This window comes from Narcine bancroftii, chromosome 2 (genome assembly GCF_036971445.1).
Source record: "Narcine bancroftii isolate sNarBan1 chromosome 2, sNarBan1.hap1, whole genome shotgun sequence".
NCBI lineage: Eukaryota > Metazoa > Chordata > Chondrichthyes > Torpediniformes > Narcinidae > Narcine > Narcine bancroftii.
The window spans coordinates 285,921,748-285,943,043 of NC_091470.1; the positions used below are offsets into that span (position 1 = coordinate 285,921,748).

General features: G+C 44.9%; 1 protein-coding gene and 1 long non-coding RNA gene across 8 annotated transcripts in view; one reads left to right on the forward strand and one right to left on the reverse strand.

The window, feature by feature from the left end:
• The window catches only part of LOC138755365 (uncharacterized), a 40,917-nt gene extending 24,962 nt beyond the window's left edge, over positions 1-15,955 (reverse strand). For all 3 annotated transcript variants that reach the window (XR_011352223.1, XR_011352224.1, XR_011352222.1), the window contains exon 1: positions 15,569-15,955. This is a non-coding gene — a long non-coding RNA (uncharacterized lncRNA). The remainder of the gene's footprint in view (positions 1-15,568) is intronic.
• A 59-nt stretch (positions 15,956-16,014) lies between these two features.
• Positions 16,015-21,296, forward strand: part of LOC138755364 (ubiquitin-conjugating enzyme E2 W) — an 84,850-nt gene continuing 79,568 nt past the window's right edge. For 2 of the 5 annotated variants that reach the window (XM_069921205.1, XM_069921200.1), the window contains exons 1-2: positions 16,033-16,136; positions 17,368-17,459. In XM_069921205.1, the coding sequence (XP_069777306.1) occupies positions 16,092-16,136; positions 17,368-17,459 (137 nt within the window). In that variant the 5' untranslated portion in view covers positions 16,033-16,091. Of the gene's footprint in view, positions 16,137-17,367; positions 17,460-18,934; positions 19,031-21,296 lie in introns of those variants that run through there. The other 3 variants (XM_069921204.1, XM_069921201.1, XM_069921203.1) reach the window with 2 other exon arrangements.

Genomic DNA, 21,296 nt, shown 5'->3' on the forward strand with positions numbered 1-21,296 from the left:
TCGGATTCATATTTGTATTAGCCCTGTATTGGCCTTCTGAGCCTGATCTTTGGAAGTCCTTTTCCAAAAGGGAAATTTCTTGCTCTAATTCATTCACCTCCTTCTCATATTCTTTCCTCACTGTTCTAGTGTATCAAATTATTTGACCCCTCAAATACACCTTGAGAGTGTCCCATAGGATGAATTTATCTGGAGTAGAGGTAGAGTTGGCCTCACAGAACATATAAAACTACAAAACTCCAGTTTCCTCAACAGCAATGGATTAAGATGCCATCTATAAACTGTTTCCTGTAGGTCTGGCATTTCAACCATTATTACTAAGGGTGAATGATCTGAGAGAAGTCTTGCCATGTACTTGGTCTCCATGATCCTACCCTATAAGTGGGCTGAAGCCAAAAAAAAAACCCTATTCTAAAGTAGGGATCATGCTGCCTCGAGTGGAAGGAATAATCCCTCTCCCTTGGAAGCTTCCACCTCCATATATCAATCAAATTCAGCTCCTTCATACCCTCAATGGTTGATTTTGCCACCTTTGTTTTTGTTAGTTTCTTTGTTGACTTATCCAAGACAGGATTGAGATAAAAATTAAAGTTTTCCCCAACTAAAAGGTTCTCCCTTCACTCTGCCAATCTCAGGAAAATATCCTGCATAAAATTTTCATCATCGAAATTAGGAGCATATACATTTACTAAGGTCCAGGGTTCTGAGTATATCTGACAGTGCACCAATACAAATCTACCTGCTTTATCTGTAGTCACAATCTGCACTCTCACCGGAACACTCTTCTCTACCAAGATTGCAACCCGCCATTGCCTTTGAATGAGGAGGCTATTACCTAGACCACCCACTCTTTTTAACTTTTGATGCTCTTGTTCAGTAAAGTGGGTTTCCTGGATGAAGGCCAGGTCTGCACCCATTTTCTTAACCCTTTTACTTTTAACAGTTCTGTTTAGACCATTAACATTAAAGCTAACACACTTTATGTTCTTAGACATCACCCCTAGGGTAGTCATATAGTAGTCCTTCTGCACCTTCGCCACCCCAAATTCCCATCCCAACCCACCAATCATCCTCGACCAATTGCCTCCAGCCACCAAGCCCGTGACAAACCCTGGGAGAAAAAAAATGAGGACTTAAAAGTTTAACTAAAGAGAAAGAAAAAGACACATCCTCAATGAAAACTATATTGAAACAACAGGTTAACTCCAAACAATTCCCCTATCCCAGCCCATATTCCATCCCTTGCCCTCCTTTGGTGACCATTACCCTTAATTTGTCATCATCCCTCTCAATATAATAGGTTTGTGCCCTGCACTCCTATTCCTCCCCTCCTCTCTCCCTAAGCACCCCAGATATTTTCTTTTTTTCCCCTTTGTTATTTTGTACATTTCCTTTCTTCTTTTTTTACTTTCCCTCTTCCTTTTCCATAAACACAATAACGTAATGGCACCAAAATACTGTTACTCTTTACAGCAGCTTCTTAGTTTGCCATAGTTTACTCCTCATTTTTACCATTACTTTTCTATTCCCCCCCAAAGACTGGTATCTCCTTGGCGAATTGTTGAGCTTTTCCCAGCTCAGATAAAAACTTTCTGTCCCACTGGCATTATTATTTTGAGGGTGGCTGGGTACCGCAACACACATTCATAACCTTTTTGCTTTTCCAGTGTTTTGACTGGTTCAAACTCTTTCCTTGACTTTAAAAGTGTTGAACTGATATCAGGGTAAAAAAAAAAAGATTTTACTCCTCTCAATCTCCGTTGGGCTCCCCCTCTTTTTCCGCATTGGTTGCCGCTGGTTTTGAAATCTTCTCCCTGTCTTGGTAATGCTACAACTTTACCAAGATTGAGCGGGTCTCTGTCCAGGATTTGGTTTTGTAGTGGGGGTGGGTTGGGGGGGGGGAAATCAGTGGACCCTTTCTATTTCTACCTTTTCACCCAGCACATCCCTGCCCAGTATTTTGCAGATCCAGGTCTGGAAAAAGTTAACTGGATTTCTCCTTTCAATACCCTCTTCTAATTTCACTATCTTTATATTGTTTCTATGGCTAAAGTTTTCCAGGGTGTCTAACTTAGTTCAGATGTGCTCCCTCTCTCTCATCAGGACTTCCAATTTCTACTCTACTCTATTTATTGTCTTCATTAGCACCCACTCTGTCCTCAACTTCATTCACCAGAGAGGGCATCTTGTACTTTATTTATCTTTTCTCCCATAGCCTGGGCTCCATTGTCCTTTGTCTTGAATAACCTATCTTACATGAGGCCCAATGCCTCCCACAGAGAGGGATCCAAGCCCCCTCCCCCCTACTTTGTGTCCCAGGTGAGTCTCTTCCTGGCCTTAAGGAGTTTTTCTTTGGCTACCGCTGTTACTAACCCCTTTGCCGTCATCACCCTTCTCTACCTCGTTGCTTGAGATCTATGTGCCATCTGACCCAATGCCATGTCCTCTGCTCTGCCAGGACCCAACCTTTCTTTTTAGCCATGTGACCCAGCCCTTTCGCCTCACGTCCACCGCACCCATTGTCCATGGCTTGAGAGTCGCACCCAGTGTGAACTTTCCCAGCCCGATGATCCCATTCCTCCATTTCTCGATTGCTGCTCTCATCATCCGTGGCTTGTGAGTCACATGTGGTGCGAACTGTCCCAGCCCGGCAATCTCGCTCCTCCACTCCATGACCGCTGTTTTCACCGCTCATTGCCTGGGAGTTGTGCACAGTATGAGCACTCCTGGCCCGGTGATCTCGCTCCTCCACCATGCATCTGTCACTCACATAGTTAGTGGCCCCAAAGTCACACACAGTGTGGACTCTCCCAACCAGGCGATCCCGTTGTTGGGGGGGGGGGTCTCATCTTCCCCTCCCTCCAGAATCTCTCACCAGGCTCCCATTGACTGGAGGATGGTTCAAGGCAGCGCCGCTTCCTTGGCCATGGCTTTCCTATCAGGCTGGCTGCTCCACCCGAGAGACAGCTTCATTGGTGGGCCTCAGGGTGGCCCTGCGATTTTCATCACCACAAGGCACCTCAACTTGCTCTGGGGATCTTGAGGCTGGCTCTTTACCATTTCTGCCTGTTCATTTTGTTTTTTTTTGGTCATTATTGCTGATCCTGGTATTTTCCCATACCGCGTGATTATTTTGGCTATCTTTAAATTCTTTTGTTATAGTTTATCTTCGTATAGATCTGGGAGCTCTGGGGGCTCGCTTCTGCCTACTCTTCCTGCATCACATGACCTCACGTTTTTGCATCCTTAAGCCATCTTCCCAATGGGAGGAGGGAGAAAAGAGTTCTGATGGGTCATTCAGTATGTCGGCTGTCTTTTCTAAGCAGCGGGAGATGTAGATGGAATCCACCCAGACAAGTCTGCATTATGTTCTGAGCTTCACCAATGTTTTTTTTTAACTGCAATGTCAGGAAAAAACACTGAAACAAATTAACATAATTTACTACCTGTGTGCTCATTCACACTGGGTGTCTTTTTAGACTGCAACCACCTGAGTGCAACAGTCCCAGTGGTTGGACATGCAGTGGAGTGAATGACTGTCAATGAATTTTTCTGGTACAATTTACACTGCAGGCTTCCTCCAAAAAGTTGTAGGGGTCCTGCAGGATAAATCGTGGTGCAGGAATTGACTCAAAATTCCTGCACATTCCTTTTTGGACTGCCCGTGATGTAGGAAAATTCCTTGATTGTGCCCTTACATGTCTGCAGTCTAAAGACCATAACTCACTACCTTTTGCAGCTTCTGACCTTGAGCAAAGCAGTTCCCAGACAATGGGCTCATGCTTTCAGCAAGCATGCTTTCGCTGGCATAACTATAGAAATTATTAATGGATAAGGAGGACGTGCTGACCTTCCTTAGACTTCTAAGAAAGTGAAGGCATTGGTGCACGTTCTTGACTGCCACATCGATGTCATTGTGCAGGTCATTGGAGATGTTTCTTCCCAAGAATTTGAGGCCATCTACTCTTTCAACTTTAGCGCCATTAAAGTGGACAGGGATGTGGACTCTTCCTCCTCTCCTGAAGCTGATGATCATCTGCTTCACCTTACTGACATTGAGAGAGGTTGTTATCTTGGCACCATGCCACTAACTTTCAATGTATTTCCTGTATTCCAACTCGTCAACATTTGATACCCAGCCCACGAGTGTGGTGTTGTCGGCAAATTTGTCGAGGAAGTTGGAGCAGTATTTATCAGTAAGTCTTGTCTGTCATGTGTGTTGAATCTAGACCAGTCATGTTGAAGGGCTACATTATATTTCAAAAAGGAGTTGGTGAGCAGCTTGAAGAGGAACCTGCAAGTGGAGGTGTTTCCATTCACCTTTAATCTCCTTGGTAGCAAAGGTAAAAAAAAAACCACAATGCCGGAGAAACTCAGCAAGTCAAATAGTGTACCTTATGTAGCAAAGATAAAGATACATAACCAACATTTTGGGCTTGAGCCCTTCATCAAAGAATGGGTAAAATCTGGGCAGGTAACCAAACAAAATGGTGGGGGGGAGGGGCAGTGGGACAGTCCCATAGGAAGGAGATGAGGGAAGGAGGGCACACCAGCAAATGAGGGAGGGATACTCTGTGGATGGAGAGAGGAGGGTGGAGAACTGGAAGAAAGAGGATAGAAGGATGGAGGAAGAACAGGGAGTAGGCTAGCAGAAACAGGAGAATTTGACATCAATGCCATCTGGATGGAGAGTGCCAAGAAGTAAAATTAGGTGTTACTTCTTCAATTTATGTGTGGTCTTGGTTTGACAGTACATGAGGGGAAATATGTCAATGTGGGGTGGAGCGCAGAATTGAAATAGTTGGCCACTGGGAAATCACTCTCTCTGATAGAACACTATGACACAGAAACAGGCTTCTTCGGCCCTTCTATATGCTGAACTATTTTTTTTTCTTTGTCCCTTTGACCTGCACCCAGTCGAGAGCCCTCCATACCTCTCCTATACCTGTCCAAATTCATCTTAAATGTTAAAATTGAGCCTGCATTCACCATTTCAGCTGGAAGCTTGTTCCACACCCCCACCACTCTCTGTATGAAGATGTTCCCCCTTATGTTCCCTTCATGATGTGGGCAGAACAAAGGCGCTCAGCAAAGCAATCTCCCAATCAGCAACCAATTTCTCCGATGTAGAGAAAGCCACAACGGGAGCACAGGATGCAGTAGGTGACTTCCGCGGATACACAGCTAAGTGTTGCTCCACTTGGAAGGCCTGCTTAGGGCATAGGTTCCAAGTTTGATGGGGACTACGATGTAGGCAAGGTGACTAACAATAATGCATTGTGTAGACAGTGTGTCTTACTGCTGTTGGAGGGACTGACTATTTACAGTGGTTAATGGGGTACCAATCAAATAGGCTGCTTTGTCTTCTGTAGTGTTGAGTATCTTGAGAGTACCAGTAATTTGCTCTGTACTTATCCAGGTAATCCAGAGATATTCTTCATGTTCCTGACTTAAAGACAGTGAAAAGGGTTTTGGGAGTTTGATATAACGAAAGATAAAAATCTTTATCCAAGTGCAAATGAGTTTTAGTACTTGGAATTTGAATTATCTACATAATCACAACAGTTGGCTTTAATATCTCATTATCACTTTACATAGCTAATAATTCAAAGTTTGGTGAAACAATGTTTCTATGCCAATAACCTTCTGAATGATGAGTGAGATATATTTTCACTGTGTGGCCATTGTGAAGAAAATAATGCTGTTTGATACTTCCAGACATCTGCATATATTTACATGAAAGGGGACTCGTTAATATAGCCACTTTACAAGTAGGTAAACTGATTATGGAACTTCCAGTCTAAAACATGTATAATGTAACAACTCAGTAATATTCAGGGTGAGTGTAAAGTTTGCAATATGTTATTGTTTGATACCGCCAGTTAAAAGGACTAATTTTTAAAAAATGCCCAGCAAATCCAATGGGAGGCGTCTAATCAAAGTCATTATCCTCTCCCAGATAATATAATCAATATCATGGCTAAGACCTCTGCATGTTTAACAACATAATCAAAATATGCAATCCTACACTGCAAGCCATTTCAAGGAAACCGAGAAAACCTTCAAGGACATCAGGTAGTGGCAAGCAATAACCGCATTTCAATAACCGCATTTCATGTGGTTAGCAGTTAGAGAACAGTATGAACCTGCAATTATAGGCAACTTTCCCATGTTCCTGAAGTAGAAGGCCATTTCAACATTTCAGTGACCTCCCTAAATTTGATGTATGGTAGACCAGAAACTGCCAAGTCATCTTAGGTGTGGTACATCATTAATTTTTCTAAGAGTGTTTGATATCAAGTTATGAACCGATGAAATAGTGCATGCTGGTTCATAAACATGATCCTAGTTGCTGCTCCAGAAAAGTAGTTTGGGCTGAATAATATTTTTGACTTTGCTGGGAAAAAAATTTCTGACAATTGAGGGCACTATTGCTAATTATCATCTGTTTTTGCTGTAGTAACAGGAAAAGAAATGCAGTTTTGTGACCAGTTGCAATGAAGTATCTGAGATAGAGCCCAATATGGGCATGCAACCAAAACTGAAAAGCAGTAACCATCCTCTACGCTTCATGTTGAAAAAGCCAAAAATTATATTAGAATTCTAAATTAATCCTAGTCTATTACCTCAATAATACAGATTCTGTTAAAATGATAAAATTTCTTACCGTAAGTATACTCAGATTAAAAAAAGTAATAGCATACTTTCTGACATCAATGAACTTGTTCAATCTGTTAATTGATGATTCTTTGACTGTTGGTGTTGTAGCATACACGCTATGGCCAGTGTAGAAGCAAGACGCATGAGAAGTTGAAGACTGATTTATTGCACTGGCAGCTCTACTGATATCCGAAAATATCTTGGTGCCTGCCACATTGACCACCGCCAGTGGGCTGATATCGCCTCAAACCGTGCATCTTGGCGCCTCACAGTTCGGCGGGCAGCAACCTCCTTTGAAGAAGACCGCAAAGACAAAAGAGGAAAAACCCAACACCCAACCCACCAATTTTCCCCTGCAACCGCTGCAACTGTATCTGCCTGTCCCGCATCGGACTTGTCAGCCACAAACAAGCCTGCAGCTGATGTGGACATTACCCCTCCATAAATCTTCGTCCACGAAGCCAAGCCAAAGAAAGAATATCATTTGAGTGCTGACCTCAGGTTGGCCGGCTTTCCCGCCAGAGTTCCTCATCTTTCTGCTGTGCGGAGGTCACCTGGGACGACGGCCAGTGTCACCCCCAGGTCCGCGTGGTCACTGCATTCGTCAGCCATTTTGTGGGCCAGTCTCACCCCCCACCCCCACCAGAACCAGCGACTGAATCGTTATCCATAGCCTTTGGTGGCCTGCCCCTGTGTTGTGGGGACGGAGTGCAGACCAGCTCATTACAGTTCAAATATGCCGGTTTCAGGCAGTCAATGGTAAAGATTTCCTTCTTACCGCTGATGTCAAGGACGAAGGTGGAACCATTGTCTCTAATAACCTTGTAGGGCCCCTCATAGGGTTGTTGTAATGGTGATTTGTGTGTATTCCTCCTCATGAACACATACTGGCAAGCCTCTAGGGCTTTCACGACACTATGCTTGGGCTGGCCATGCGGTGGGGGTTGCTGTGGGTCCAAGGACCCCAGTTTCCACCACAAGCTCTCGAGGTTTTCTGCATGTTTATCAGGGGCCAGGAAATCCCTGGGGATGATAAAGGCACACCATAAACCATTTCTGCCACCAAGGCATTGAAGTCTACAAAATGGATTCCTAGAAAGACCCAAGGCAGTTCTTCCTCTAAGTTGGGACTCTTGAGTCGGGCCTTCAAGGCTGCCTTGAGGTGCCTGTGGAGTGCTCCACAGGCTCCATCAACCCGTCGGCCTGTGGGTGATATGCTGTGGTGTGGTGGAGCTGCATCCCCAGAAAGTTAGCCAGTGCCACCCAGAGCCTGGAGGTGAATTGTGCCCCCTTTCCAAAGTGAGGTTTCTGTGGTGGTGTCAGCCAGTGGGGCTACCTTGTCCACCATGATCAAGAGGTATCTCACCCCACCGGAAAATGGTAATGGCCCAAATAAGTCAATGTGCACGTGGCTGAACCTGCATCGTGCCAGCTCAAAAGTCTGTGTGGGCACTCTCATGTGAACCTACACTTAAGAGAGCTGACAGTTCATGCAGGTCTTGGCCATGCCAGACAAACCTGTTGGCCACCATTTTGAATGTGGCACAGATGGCAGGGTGTGCAAGTGTTGTAGTGTACACGGTATGGCGAGTGTGGAAGGAAGACACACATACAAGAAGTATGTATTGCACAGGCAGCTCTGCCTATATTTGCCTGCATCATTGGAGCGAGGTCCTTCCAGAGTTCCTTGTCTTCTCACTGTGCGGCACTCACCTGGGACGACAGCCAGTGTCACCCCGAGGTCCGCACGGTTGCTGCATTCGTTGTCCATTTTGTGGGCTGTCTGTGCCTCCGTGAGTGGGCCACTACACAACCCACCCCCCAGAACTGGTGACTGGGCCATTGTCCTTAGCCTTCAGTGGCCTGACCCTATGTCGTGGGGGTGGAGTGGAGACTGTCTCATTACAGTCCAGATATGTCGGTTTTAGGTGTGGATAGCCTCAAACACCTGGTGTCTCCATGTAGCTGGGGCAGGTGCTGCCGGTAGAAATTTCACACAGCAGCGTCAGGTTACCTGAGTCAACTGGGATCTCCTCCACCCTGAGACCGGAGACTGCTGTCTTATAAGTGGGGATCTTTGGGGTCTTGCTTCTGTGCTTTGGACAGGGCGTGTATTGGTTTGATCGTAGAGCATGACAGAGCATCAACTACCACCTTGTTTTTCCCTGCAATATGTTGAATGCCTGTGGTAAATTCAGACATTTAGAACAAGTGTCTCTTCTGTCGGGCCACTGTGGGGTCTGATACCTTATGGAAGGTGAAAGTCAGCAGCTTGTGGTCAGTGAACGCCCTGAATTGCCAGCCTTTCAAAAAGTAATGGAAGTGTCTTACCGCAAGGTACAGCACTAACTCCTCCTGGTCAAAAGCACTGTATCTCAGTTCTGGGGGGCAGAGGTGCCTGCTGATAAAGGCCAGGGGTTGCCACTGGCCCTTGATGAGTTGTTCTAGCACACCCCTATTGCTGTGCTAGATCAGAAGGGTGCCATTGGCCAGTGTGTCTTTGGCACTCTGGAACACCTTGGAAGATTCCTTGTCCCAAGCCATGTCTTGCTGGTCATCAGCACAAAGAGGTGGCACATGATGCGAGCTGCTGCCAGTACATGAAACTGGTAAAGGTTTATCATACTGGTGAATTCCTCCAGCCCTTTCACCTTGTGTGGCTTAGCAAAGTGCCGGACCACCTCAACCTTCTCAGGGAGGGGTTTGCTCTCATGTCTGTAAATCCTGTGCCCCAGGAAGTCGATGGTGTCCAGACCAAACTGGCACTTAGTGGGATTGATGGTCAGCCTGAACTCGCTCAGCCTGGTGCACAGTTGTTTCAGATGGGTGGCGTGGGTTTTGCAGCTGGTGATGAGGATATCGTCCAAATAGATGAAGGCAAATGGGAGGTCCCGGCCCACCGCATCCATCAGCCACTGGAAAGTTTGTGCATTCATAAGACCGAAAGGCATGCAAAGAAATTCTAACAAACCAAAAGTTGTTGTGATTGCAGTCTTGGGGATGTCCTGGAGGTGAACTGGGATTTGGAGGTAATCCCAGATGAGGTCCACCTTGGAGAACACCCGTGCTCCATGCAGGTTGGTGGCAAAGTCTTGGATGTGGAGCACGGAATATCTGTCAAGCGTGGCTGCGTCGTTGAAGTGGCGGGAGTCACAGCATGGTCTCCAATCCCCTGCTGATTTGGGCACCATGTGGAGGGGAAAGGCCCAGGGACTGTCAGTGCACCGCACAATCCCAAGCTCCTCCAACTTTTTGAACTCTTTGCCAGGCTGAGCTTTTCGGGAGGGAGTCGGCATGCCCTGGCGTGGAGCGAGGGCCCTCGGTCAGTCTGTGGTGTCTTACCTTGTGCTTTGGTTCGGTCATGGAGAACTGTGGCGGCAATATAGAGGGGAACTCCACCAGGATTCAGGTGAATTCATTGTCCGAGAGTGCTATAGAGTCAAGGTGGGGGGGGGGGGGGGGGGGGCAGATAGTTTGGCTTCCTCCAGAGGCAGTGTCTGAAAGGTTCTTGCATGCACCAAGTGTCATTCCTTGAGGTTGACCAGCAAGCAGTTGGCCTGAAGGAATTTGGCCCCCAGGAGTGGTTACGCCACTACCTCGAGGGTAAAGGTCCAAGTAAAGTGGCTGTTGCTGAAAAGAAGGGGGATGGTGTGGGTCCCGAACGTTCGATTGCAGGTGGTGTTGGCTGCCCTCAGTGTTGGACCCGGCTTACCACTGCGGGGTGTCGTGGACTGTAGGGGGTAGAACACTTATCTCTGACCAGGAAACGCCTGCCCAACAGCAAGTTCCAGATGTGGAGGAGACTATCACGTGGGCCAACCGCTGCAGCCATCAATGAAGGTTGGCCAGGGCATTTCCTTCAAACCCACAGTGTGGGTGGCATCAATGGGCCTCCACACCCCATCACTGGTGGTAGTAGCATAGCTGTCCCGGGGTGTTCACTTGCCTCTCCACTGGGCTTGATCTCATCGGGGGTTGTTCGTGGGGCTTGTTGATGCGATCCACGATGGTGCTGGTGTCCTTCTTTGCTCTCCAGAGCATGTCGGCCCAGGCGGTGACCTTTCAAGGATCACTGAAGTCCTCGTATGTGAGAAAGAGTCGTATATCCTCAGGCAGCTGCTCCAGGAAGATCTGCTTGAAGAGCAGGCAAGGCTTGTGGCCCTTGGGGGGTTAATGTGAGCTTCTCACTCATTAGGGAAAAATGGGCTCTGTCCCCCAATCCATCCATAGAGAAATTGGGCAGCACGCCTGCGCTGGGAAAACACAAAAATGCGGGTTAGAAGCTCTTTGAGGGCCATGTATTTGCCTTGCTATGGAGGCTGCCATAGAAAATCTATGACCCTAGCTACTGTGTCCTGATCAAGGGCATGACGTAGAAGTAGCGGGTGTTGTCGGCAGTGATGTGGCGAAGCTGGAACTGAGCCTCGGCCTGCACGAACCACACGTGCGGCTGCGACATCCAGAATGTCAGAAGCCTGATGGTCGCTGGCTCCACTTGATCTGTCTTTTTTGGGACCAACTGTCACTTATGTAGCATACAGGCAATGACGAGTGTGGAAGGATGACACACACACGAGGAGTCAAAGTCAAAGACTGATTTATTGCACTGGGAGCTCTGCTTATATGGGTCCCTGGCACTAACGTCAGAGAAAGGCTAAGTATTCCCAAATTTGCCATCCGTTGATAGCTAGTGCTCATCCTGAACCAAAAGGACCTGCTGGAGGAACTTAATAGGTCAAGCTTCATCTGTAGAGGCAGAGGGATGGTCAGCCTTTCAGAATTCCCATCCATCCCTCTGCCACTACAGTTGGCAGTGGAAAGGATAATGAACTTCAAATTCCTGGGAGCCAATACCTCTGAAGACCCATATCAATGAAGTTACACACTATCAGGCTTAAAGAAAATCTTTCCCGCAGCAATTAAGCTTCTGAACGAACCCCATAACAAGGCTAGCATGCTGCCCTTGTAATGGCACTGATTTACCACAACTTACAAACAAATAAAGAATACACTCACTCGCTTCTTTCAGTACACCATGAAGCCAACTTCCTTTTTACTCACTGGACACAACATTGCATTCTTCAGACACCATCCTGCTAAACTCCTCTGACCTTCTTATTGGCTCACTGCCACACAGGGGACCCTGACAGTTACTCTCCTCCTGCATCAGAAATTCATCAGACACAACAGACCCACACAAGTGCACGATTACCCCCCGCATATTGCAGTGGTGGCTGGTACCGCTCATGAAGAAAGTAAATATGTGACCGTGACAGCCCGCCCCAGCCTCTGAGCCATGCAAGGAGGCAACTGATTGGAACTGTCCTGGTACATGACTGTCCCGAGGTCCAACCTCGTACGTTAGTGCAAGACAGACAATGCAAGGTCCAACTAGCAAGGGTGCGACTAGTCCTCTGTTTCTGGCTCTGAAGCAGAACATGGACCATTGATAAATGCCAGCAGGTGATGCCTGCTGCATAGCAGTAGGTTGGATTAATCTCATGTTTTCCCAAAGACGATCAACATAACTAGCCGGATCATAGAGCGTTGTGCTTTGACTGGATTCACAAACTCGCCTGACAAGGTTAACATAGTGCCGAATACTAATTCTGCAGCTGAACATCCAAGATCTGCCTTAACAGCAGTGTGTACTCCAAGGAGAACTATGGGCAAAATGTTCGCACCACATAGATGCATCACCACCCACTGTTAATGCTGCCTTCAATTGTTGTGGAAGTGCTCACCGAGGCCATTGTCCTGTGGATGGTAAGCTGTAGTATGAATATGGGTAGAGCCCAGAAGATCAGGGAGAGCTCGGAACAATGCCGATTCAAACTGAGACCCTCAATCCGTTGACCGGAACATCGAAAAAATGGAATCCAAAAATTCACGAAAACCCTAGCAACTGTCTTTGCAGGAATATCTCCGCCTATCTTTTATATGCTCACGCACGTGTACACACTCTACAGAGAGGGACTTTCAAACATACTCCTGGTTCCCTCTACCAATGGGAATGCAGCTCTTTGCATGCACTGATCTATTGCACTACTAAGGCTCAGCTTAAATGTAGTACATTACCTTACCTGCGACTCCTCCAGCAACGTCCACAGTAGCGATCTGGCATAGAATGAAGTCCAGAGCTTTGACCATGAGGCAAAGAGAAAGAAATGTGCTATGCATCGATGTTTTATACAGTTCTGAGCTCGGTGTCTAGCCAATGATCACCCAAAGTAATTTAAATGAGTCAATGGCAAGGTGTGCACTAATGGGTGGCTGAAGTCCAACCTTGATTGGCAGGTGTTGCGACTTCTGAATTAGTTTCAGACAGGGAGGTCACGTGACCATCTGCAACCCATGATATTCTAGACAGGAAGGCCATATGTTCCTCCACAATCCACAAACCTGCTTTATACTAATTGATTGCTTTGTTTCATTTTTTGGAACTGAGCCACTCAGTTCCCTGTACTCTGAAACCATGCTTGTTCTACTTTGTATAATTGAATGAATCAGAATCAGGTTTATTGTCACAAAATTTGTTGTTTTGCGGCAGCAGTATTGTACATTAAAGGTGCAAAAATTGCTATAAATTACATTTCCATAAACACATTATTTAATGATAAATAATTAGTGGAAATGTGTGGTGGTATATCATGCATGGTGTCATTACACCACCAGGTGAGCCACCTGGTGACCTTGTATATAAGCCTGGGGGGGGGGATCCCTTCCCCCTCATTCTGGCCTAGGCTTGTACAGAGGCAAGACCAAGGCTTCAAAGCCTAGCTGTATACCAGTGGTTTGATGCTAGTAGCCTACAAAAAGAGAATAAAGCGAGGTAGTGGTTCAATGTCCATTCAGAAATCAGATGCTGGAGGGGAAGAAGTTGTTTTTGTTTGGGTGGTGAAGGTCATTGATGATAGAAGCTGTTTTCTTGACACACCACCTCCTAAAGATGGCCTTAATGAAGTGGACTGATTCCTGTAATGGTGCTGATCTACAGAGGATCTGTCCTATGTAGCTTTTTACTGTCCTTTGCATTGGCATCTTCATTACAGATAGTGAAGCAACCAATCAGAATGTTCTTCACAGTACACCTGTGGAAATTTGTGACATACCAAATCTCCTCAAATTCTTAACGAAATATAGCTGTTGGTGAGCCTTCTTCATGATTGCATTGACCAGGAGGTACAAACTTGCTCGGTGTGCAATAGCACCAGACCGCACCAACAGAAAGAGCTGCTGCCGTTTCACATGGTGTTCCCCTGGTCAACCATGGCAACAGACATCTTCGAATGGCACAGTCAACAGTATTTGGTTCTTGTCGATTCATACTCTGGATGCTTTGATATAGTCCTTTAACCCAACGTCACCTTGTCAGCAGTCATTATCAAGTTAAAGAGACACTTCAGTGCATGGGGCCCCCCCACACTCTGCTGTCGGACAATGGTACTTTGCAACAACATGGGATTTCAACCACATCACTAGCAGCCTGGAGAACCCACAGTCAAATGGGTTGACTGAAAGAGCCGTGAGGAGCGAGAAGCAACGCATGGAGAAGTCCCACAGGGAAAATATGGATGTGTTCCTAAACATGCTGAACCTAAGGAACATCCCCGGTGATGCCATACTGGGTTCTACAGTGCAACAACTCATGTCCAGGCAGACATGGACGATCTGCCTGTGGCAAGGAGACTCTTGGAGCCTCAACTAAAGAACCCGCAAGAAAATAAATCCCAACTTCTGAACAGGAGGCTAATGCAGATAAGATGCTATGACAGAAACAGCCGACCGCTCATGCCATTAGCAGAAGGGGATGTCATAAGGATGCAGACTCCACAGGGCTACGACCGTATGGGCATAGTTGAAAGGAACTGCCAGGAACCCAGGTCATAAATGGTAAAATAAGAAGGAAGGGTGTATCAGAGAAACCATTGACATATCCTACCCGAAAGGGAACCACCCCCATCCTGAACCATTCCTGGTGAGACTATAAACTAGGATCTGGAACATGAACCCGGGGTAGGCGGAGCTGCCTCAGTAACAACCCATGAAACAAATGGCTGCAACCCCGAGACCACAGATGGTAGATCCTTTCAAGCTGAAGCACCCCAAGCAGCACTCCAAGCATCCACTTCCATCAATGACTACTACATAACACGTTTCGGGTGCACTTGTAAGCCCAACCCAAAATATTGAGATTAAACTGGGCTGACTGTTCACTGCTGAACTATAGTTATTGTAATGTACGACACCTACATGGATTGTGGTATGTGAAGGGGTTGCCCAGGAAAGGGGATGTAGACAGCCGCTCCTACTGGAGCCACTGTACTCAGCTCTACGCAATTGTACATGCGAGTCCCTACATAGCATGCTAGTTAAAAAAAACGGTGCTTGACTGGTGGTGAACGCCTTTTCCAGGGGCTCCTGTTGTACATTGTATTGTTGAATTTAACAGTAAAGCATTCGTCAGAGATTGCCACTTTGTGTTGACTGGTAAATAAACAGTTGGCACCTCCTACCACACTCCCAGTGAAGAAGTTCCCCCAAACTTTTCCCCTTTTACTCTTAACCCATGTTCTCTGGTTTATATCTCACCTTCCTTCAGTGGAAAAAAGTTCATCTACATTTACTCTGTCCATCCCCATAATTTTAAATACTTCTCTCTAATCTCCCCTCAGTTTTCTACGCTCCAGGGAATAAAGTCCTCAACTGTTTAACCTTTCCCTGGAACTCAGTTCCTGATCACGAATGCGCCTCAGGACACGTTTTCAAAGTATAAGACAGGTTTCGAAACCATTCATCCTGAAGAAAGCAACGGCGTCCATCGCTTTATCCAGCGATACTTCTTCAAGAGACAGCAATTGGAGGGACACGACTGCATTGAGGAGCCTGACCCAGAACGTTGACTCACCATTTCCTGGTGTGGCTGCTTTCTGGCCCGCGGGCTCGCCCCGCTTCCTCATCGGCTCGAGTTCGCGCACTGACGTTCCCCGCTTCCTCATCGGCTCGAGTTCGCGCACTGACGTTCCCCGCTTCCTCATCGGCTCGAGTTCGCGCACTGACGTTGCCCGCTTCCTCATCGGCTCGAGTTCGCGCACTGACGTTGCCCGCTTCCTCATCGGCTCGAGTTCGCGCACTGACGTTGCCCGCTTCCTCATCGGCTCGAGTTCGCGCACTGACGTTGCCCGCTTCCTCATCGGCTCGAGTTCGCGCACTGACGTTCCCCGCTTCCTCATCGGCTCGAGTTCGCGCACTGACGTTGCCCGCTTCCTCATCGGCTCGAGTTCGCGCACTGACGTTGCCCGCTTCCTCATCGGCTCGAGTTCGCGCACTGACGTTCCCCGCTTCCTCATTGGCTCGAGTTCGCGCACTGACGTTCCCTGCTTCCTGGCTGGGCCGCGTGCGGGATGACGCAAGAACGCCTTGGCCGCTGAATGTGGTCGCTGGCGCAGGGGGTTTCCATCATGGCGTCAATGCAGGTGAGTGTGTCGCGAGCCGGGAGGCACTGCATGAAGCTTATCGCTTCCTCGCAGAACGAGCGCTGGGGGCTTCTTCCTGCGATCGAGCCATGGCGTCTGGGGCACCTGGAAGTCACGTCTTCTGTCGGGTCTTGTGGACAGCTGGCCCGCCGTGGCTTTTGGACGTGCTGTCCGGTGCGGATTTTGAAGCGTCGGCAGACCCGGGTTTGTCCCGCAGTCAGACCGGCGACCCGCGGAGCCGCCAGGAATTCGACCAGCGAGACGCCGGGAGAGGTGGGCTCCATCCCCACGACCGTGCGCGGAGGTCAGGGGAACGGCAATGATGCCAGGGCGCCTGGCTGAAGGTTACAGGTGTCAGCCGGCCTCTGCCACCGAAGCCCCGGAGGAGCGGCGTCAGTGTGTGTGAGACAGGCTTTCACCACCTTAGTTTTTCTCAAACCTTCCCGTGTGAGGTAACCTATAAGAGTAAACTCACTTTGGTAAACTTTGTCAAAAACAGACTTTTCCTGCAAGTAGGCTTTTTAATGTCAGAAATATTCAGTAATATTAGATACTACCGGTGTTAACTTGCCTCTCATTTACGTTCATCCTCGCTGGTGAAACATTTCAGTGTAGAAAAAGAAGACCCTTTGCTCGATTTAAAAAAAATAAGCCATAAATATTCTTGATGTTGGAATTGAATACTAATACTACACATATCAAATAAGTTTCACGACTTTAAGTTTGATTCATACATCCAGCAACAGCTCTGGCTTTCACTATTTTGCATGTGGAACATAGATAGGACAGTCCCCCCAGGATGGCAATGGCCAATACCAGAGGACATCTGTTGAAGGTGAATGGAGGAAAATTTAGAGAAGATGTCAGAGGTAGGTTTTTGACACAGTAGGCAGGTACCTGAAATGCCCTAATGGAAGTAATAATTGAAGCTGATACAATAGGGACATGAAAAAGATTCCTAAGCACACGGATGTAAGAAACATAGGGGTTTATTAACTGTGAGGAGAAGGTTTAATAGGTTGGCATGACTTTGTGGGCCACAGGGCATGTGTTGTTCTACAAGGTTTACAGAAATGAAAATTAGAAAAACATGAAACTGAATGAAAAGTCCATGTGGAAATTGAACATTTGTTGATCACTTAATCAAATGAACATAATAATTATGCAGGGAATGTATTTACTGGATGAACAACAACATGCATTGTTTCTGACTGTTGCATTTTTTTATTAGAAAAGGTTACAGAAAGAGCTAATGGCTTTGCAAAATGACCCACCCCCAGGAATGACTTTAAACGAAAAGAGTGTGCAAAATTCCATTACACAGTATGTACTTTAGAAATTTTTATATTTCTGTTTTAAAATGTGAAGACATATTTAAGGGATGTTTTTTTTAAAAAAAAATCAATAACTTTATTAGACCTAAAGATCACTTTCAATAAAATGATAGTTATGAAGTCCCTGTAAAACTTTGCCAACTTTAAGATATATTTGAGCAACTATTAAGCAGGTTCATTTTTTAAAGATTTTTTATAATTGCCTGCTTTTTCACAATGTGAATGTTTATACGTAATTTGCAAGAGATCAAAATTAGGAAAGTAAAAACAGAAACAAGCTTGTGTGGAAGGTGAGTCTTCTCACAAAATTTGATATTATGTGATGATGTGAATGCTAATTAAAAAAACCCTCAAAATTTAAGAGCCATGCAAAATGTTAAATAATTATGATTGTGTGAATCTGTCAAATATTATATTAGGCGGTTCAAGAAATTTTAATGTAATTTTAGTGATGATGTATTCAATTTTTGCAATGTGGCTCTTATCCCATCTTTTTAAGGTCGGAGTTTAGCAATATTTGACAACTTAAAGAAGCAACTCAGCAATTGCAGTACAGTATTTGTTTTATGTATATATCATTCATTGTTGTTTACTAGTATTATTTAATTCTCTACTCAGCCAGCCATAAATTTGTACTGACTTTTATTGTGCCTTTTGAACACCTTTTTTTGTGATAAAATAACAATAATATTTCTGACCAAGTCCGAATACATTTCCTTTTGATTATTTAGTAACGTTTTGGTAATTGAGTGTTTAGTAGGTTAGTACTGAAATATTTACATTACATAATTAGAGCAACTTTTTTCTAGAAATCTGTGATGCTACAAATAATGTAATATTGTCTTGGAACCTAACTGCTTTTAATGTATAATACTGATGTGTGGTAAACAAGAACAGGAATGTAACACTTGATCTAATGATGTCAATTACAAAAGTATAATTAAAGAAAATAGAACTGATAGTTAATTAATTGATTTTGTATGACTTTGGTCCAAAGATTTCATTTGCATGTCCAAAGCCTCTCCCCAGGTGACTTCATTTATTTAAATATTAAGAAAAACAGTAGATTGTTTTTATGTTCACTTTGTGTTGGGTTGTACTGTATACTTTGTGGAGCTTTGGATATTAACAGCATATTGCATTTAATCAAAAGATAGTGATCATCATGTAACAAGAATCATTTCAGTGGATCAACTAATATATTTATAAAATAACTAATTCCATTTGAACAGTTTTAAGGAACATTTTAATGTATGCTTGAGCATAGTAATAAAAATACTGTAGCAAGTACAACCTATTTTTTTGGAACCCATTTACTTTTTTTGGAGGCATTATTAAACCTGAATTTATCATTGAGAGGAATTGAATTAAATTTGAATTTAATTCTTGCTCATGGAACTGTATCAGTGTTCCAGAAAAAGATACTATTGCTTTAATATTTTATGATTCTTTTATGCATTTTAGATGAGCTGAAAGAAACTGATATTCACGGTAGCATTCAACAAAATATCAAATTGTACTTCCTTCAAAAATTAGGGCAACTGAACTGGAGTAAAATAAGTTGAGTACCTTCAGAATTTGACAGAACATTTGAAATATGCTTGAAACAATCGATATTATCATAGAATGTTATGGCCAGATAAAGACATTTGAAGACCTCAATCCCTTGTTGGGTTTATCAAAAAATACATCCAATTAGTTCTGCATTGTGCACTTTTCCTTGGAAATTTTCCCATTTCAAATATTTATCCAAATTTTTTTTGAAAGCAATTTTTGAATCTACTTCCAACACTATTTCAAGCTATGCATTTCAGTTCCACAACTTAAATTCTTCATTGTGTGGAGTTATTTTGCCATTTAGCTTAAATCATTCTAATAGAGTTATGCAACATAGAAATGTACCCTTTGGCCCACTATTTATGCAGACTATCAATTTCTCATCTACACTAATCCTATTTACCATCACTTGGTCTGTAGCCTTCTGTACCATGGTAATTTAGGTGCTCATTCAGATAGTTTTTAAATGTGAGGGAACTCACCACCACCACCACCTTCGTGGGCAGAGCATTCCAGGTTCCAAAAAATGTTCCTCTGTTTCGTTTCCAATCTTTTTTTGAGTTTTTTTTATAATAAATACAGTACACTGAAGGAAAGGAAATGTATGTAAATATATCAAGATAAAACTTCAAACAATATAAACGTCTCCCCCCCCCCCCCTCCACATTTACATCAAATGAAAATAAGAAAAGGTCACCAAATTTCAATGATTATTCCTCTTTTCTTTTCTATACCTCTTCCCTCTTATCCAAAACCTATGACCTCTTGTTTTTGACACCCCTGCTATAGGGAAACATTTCCTACCATCTACCCTGCCTGTGCTCCACATTATTTTGTTTCCCTCAATCAGGTTTCCTCTCCTCAACCTCCTAATAACTGAAGCACCCATGTCTTGTGAATCTCCTCTACAACCTCTGGTGCAATTGCATTTTTCCTGCAGTGTTGTAGCCAGAATTGCACAGAATACTCTAGCTGAGGCCTAACAAATCTTTTTATAAAGATGCACCATAATTTCCCAGTTCATATTATATGTCCTTTATTAATGAAGGCCCTGGTTATTTTGCAGCCCTTTTCATTACCTTATCTAGCTGTTCTGCCATCTTCAGTGATCTTTGGAATTTTGCCATATTTCTCCTGTTCTTTGTATACTTCCAGGGCCCTACCATTCTGAGTGCCTGTTATATTGTCTTGTTATTTCTCTTCTTGTTACTGTAGAAATGGTTACTTTTTAAATTATATTGAAACTTCACATCAGATCTTCACTCCTTCAAAAAACATGGCTTCCCTCTACTGCCATCAACTCAGCTCTCTATTACCCACACATCAGTCCTGCCCCCCTCGGCCCCCATGTGCAAAAGTTCAGGATTCCCCTTGTCCTCACTTGTCACCCCACTGGCCTCCACATCCAACACATTATCCTCTGCCATTTCTGCCACATGGTTCCAAGTGAAGAAACACTTGACATGAATCTGCATGGATCATCGAATGCATTCGTTTGTGGTCTCCTCTGCATCTTAAAATTAAAATTTTTAATTTAAAAAAAAAATAGACGTACAGCACAGTCACAGGCCCTTTTGGCCCAAGAGCACGTGCCACCCAATCACACCCAATTGACCTATATCCCTGGTACGTTTTGAGAGATGGGAGGAAACCGGAGCACCCGGAGGAAACCCACGCAGACACGCAGGATTTGAACCCCAGTCCCGATCACTGACGCTGTAACAGCGTTGCGCTAACCGTGCCACCAATCCTTACTGTCCATCGGAGAGACTGGACACAAAGTGGAAGATCACTTCATTCAGACCTTGGCTCTGTCCACCATAATAGCATGAATCTCCCAGTGACAACCCACTTCAATTCCCACCCCATTCCCTTGCCCACATGTCTGTCCATGGTCACAGGCACTGCCAGACTGAGACCATCACAAATAGGAGGAACAACACGTCATATTTCCTTCCAGGTACCCTTCAACCAGGTGGTATTAGCATCAACTTCTCTGGTTTCTGTTAGTCCCCTGACCCCATCTTTCCCTGACTCATTTCCTCTAGCTCTGTCTCTCCACTTTACCTTGTATCTCCTTTCACAGAGCTAAAAACAATCCCCCAGTCAATTCTCACCTTTACTTTTTCCTGTCCTCTTATCATATTAACACCTTTTGTCTGTTGGTCTGTACTCCTCCCCTTCCCATTCTTCCTTTTTCATCATTCTTTTAATACAGATGCCTGTTTTTTTTTGTTCATAGCTTGAAGAAGGGCTCAGGCCCAAAACG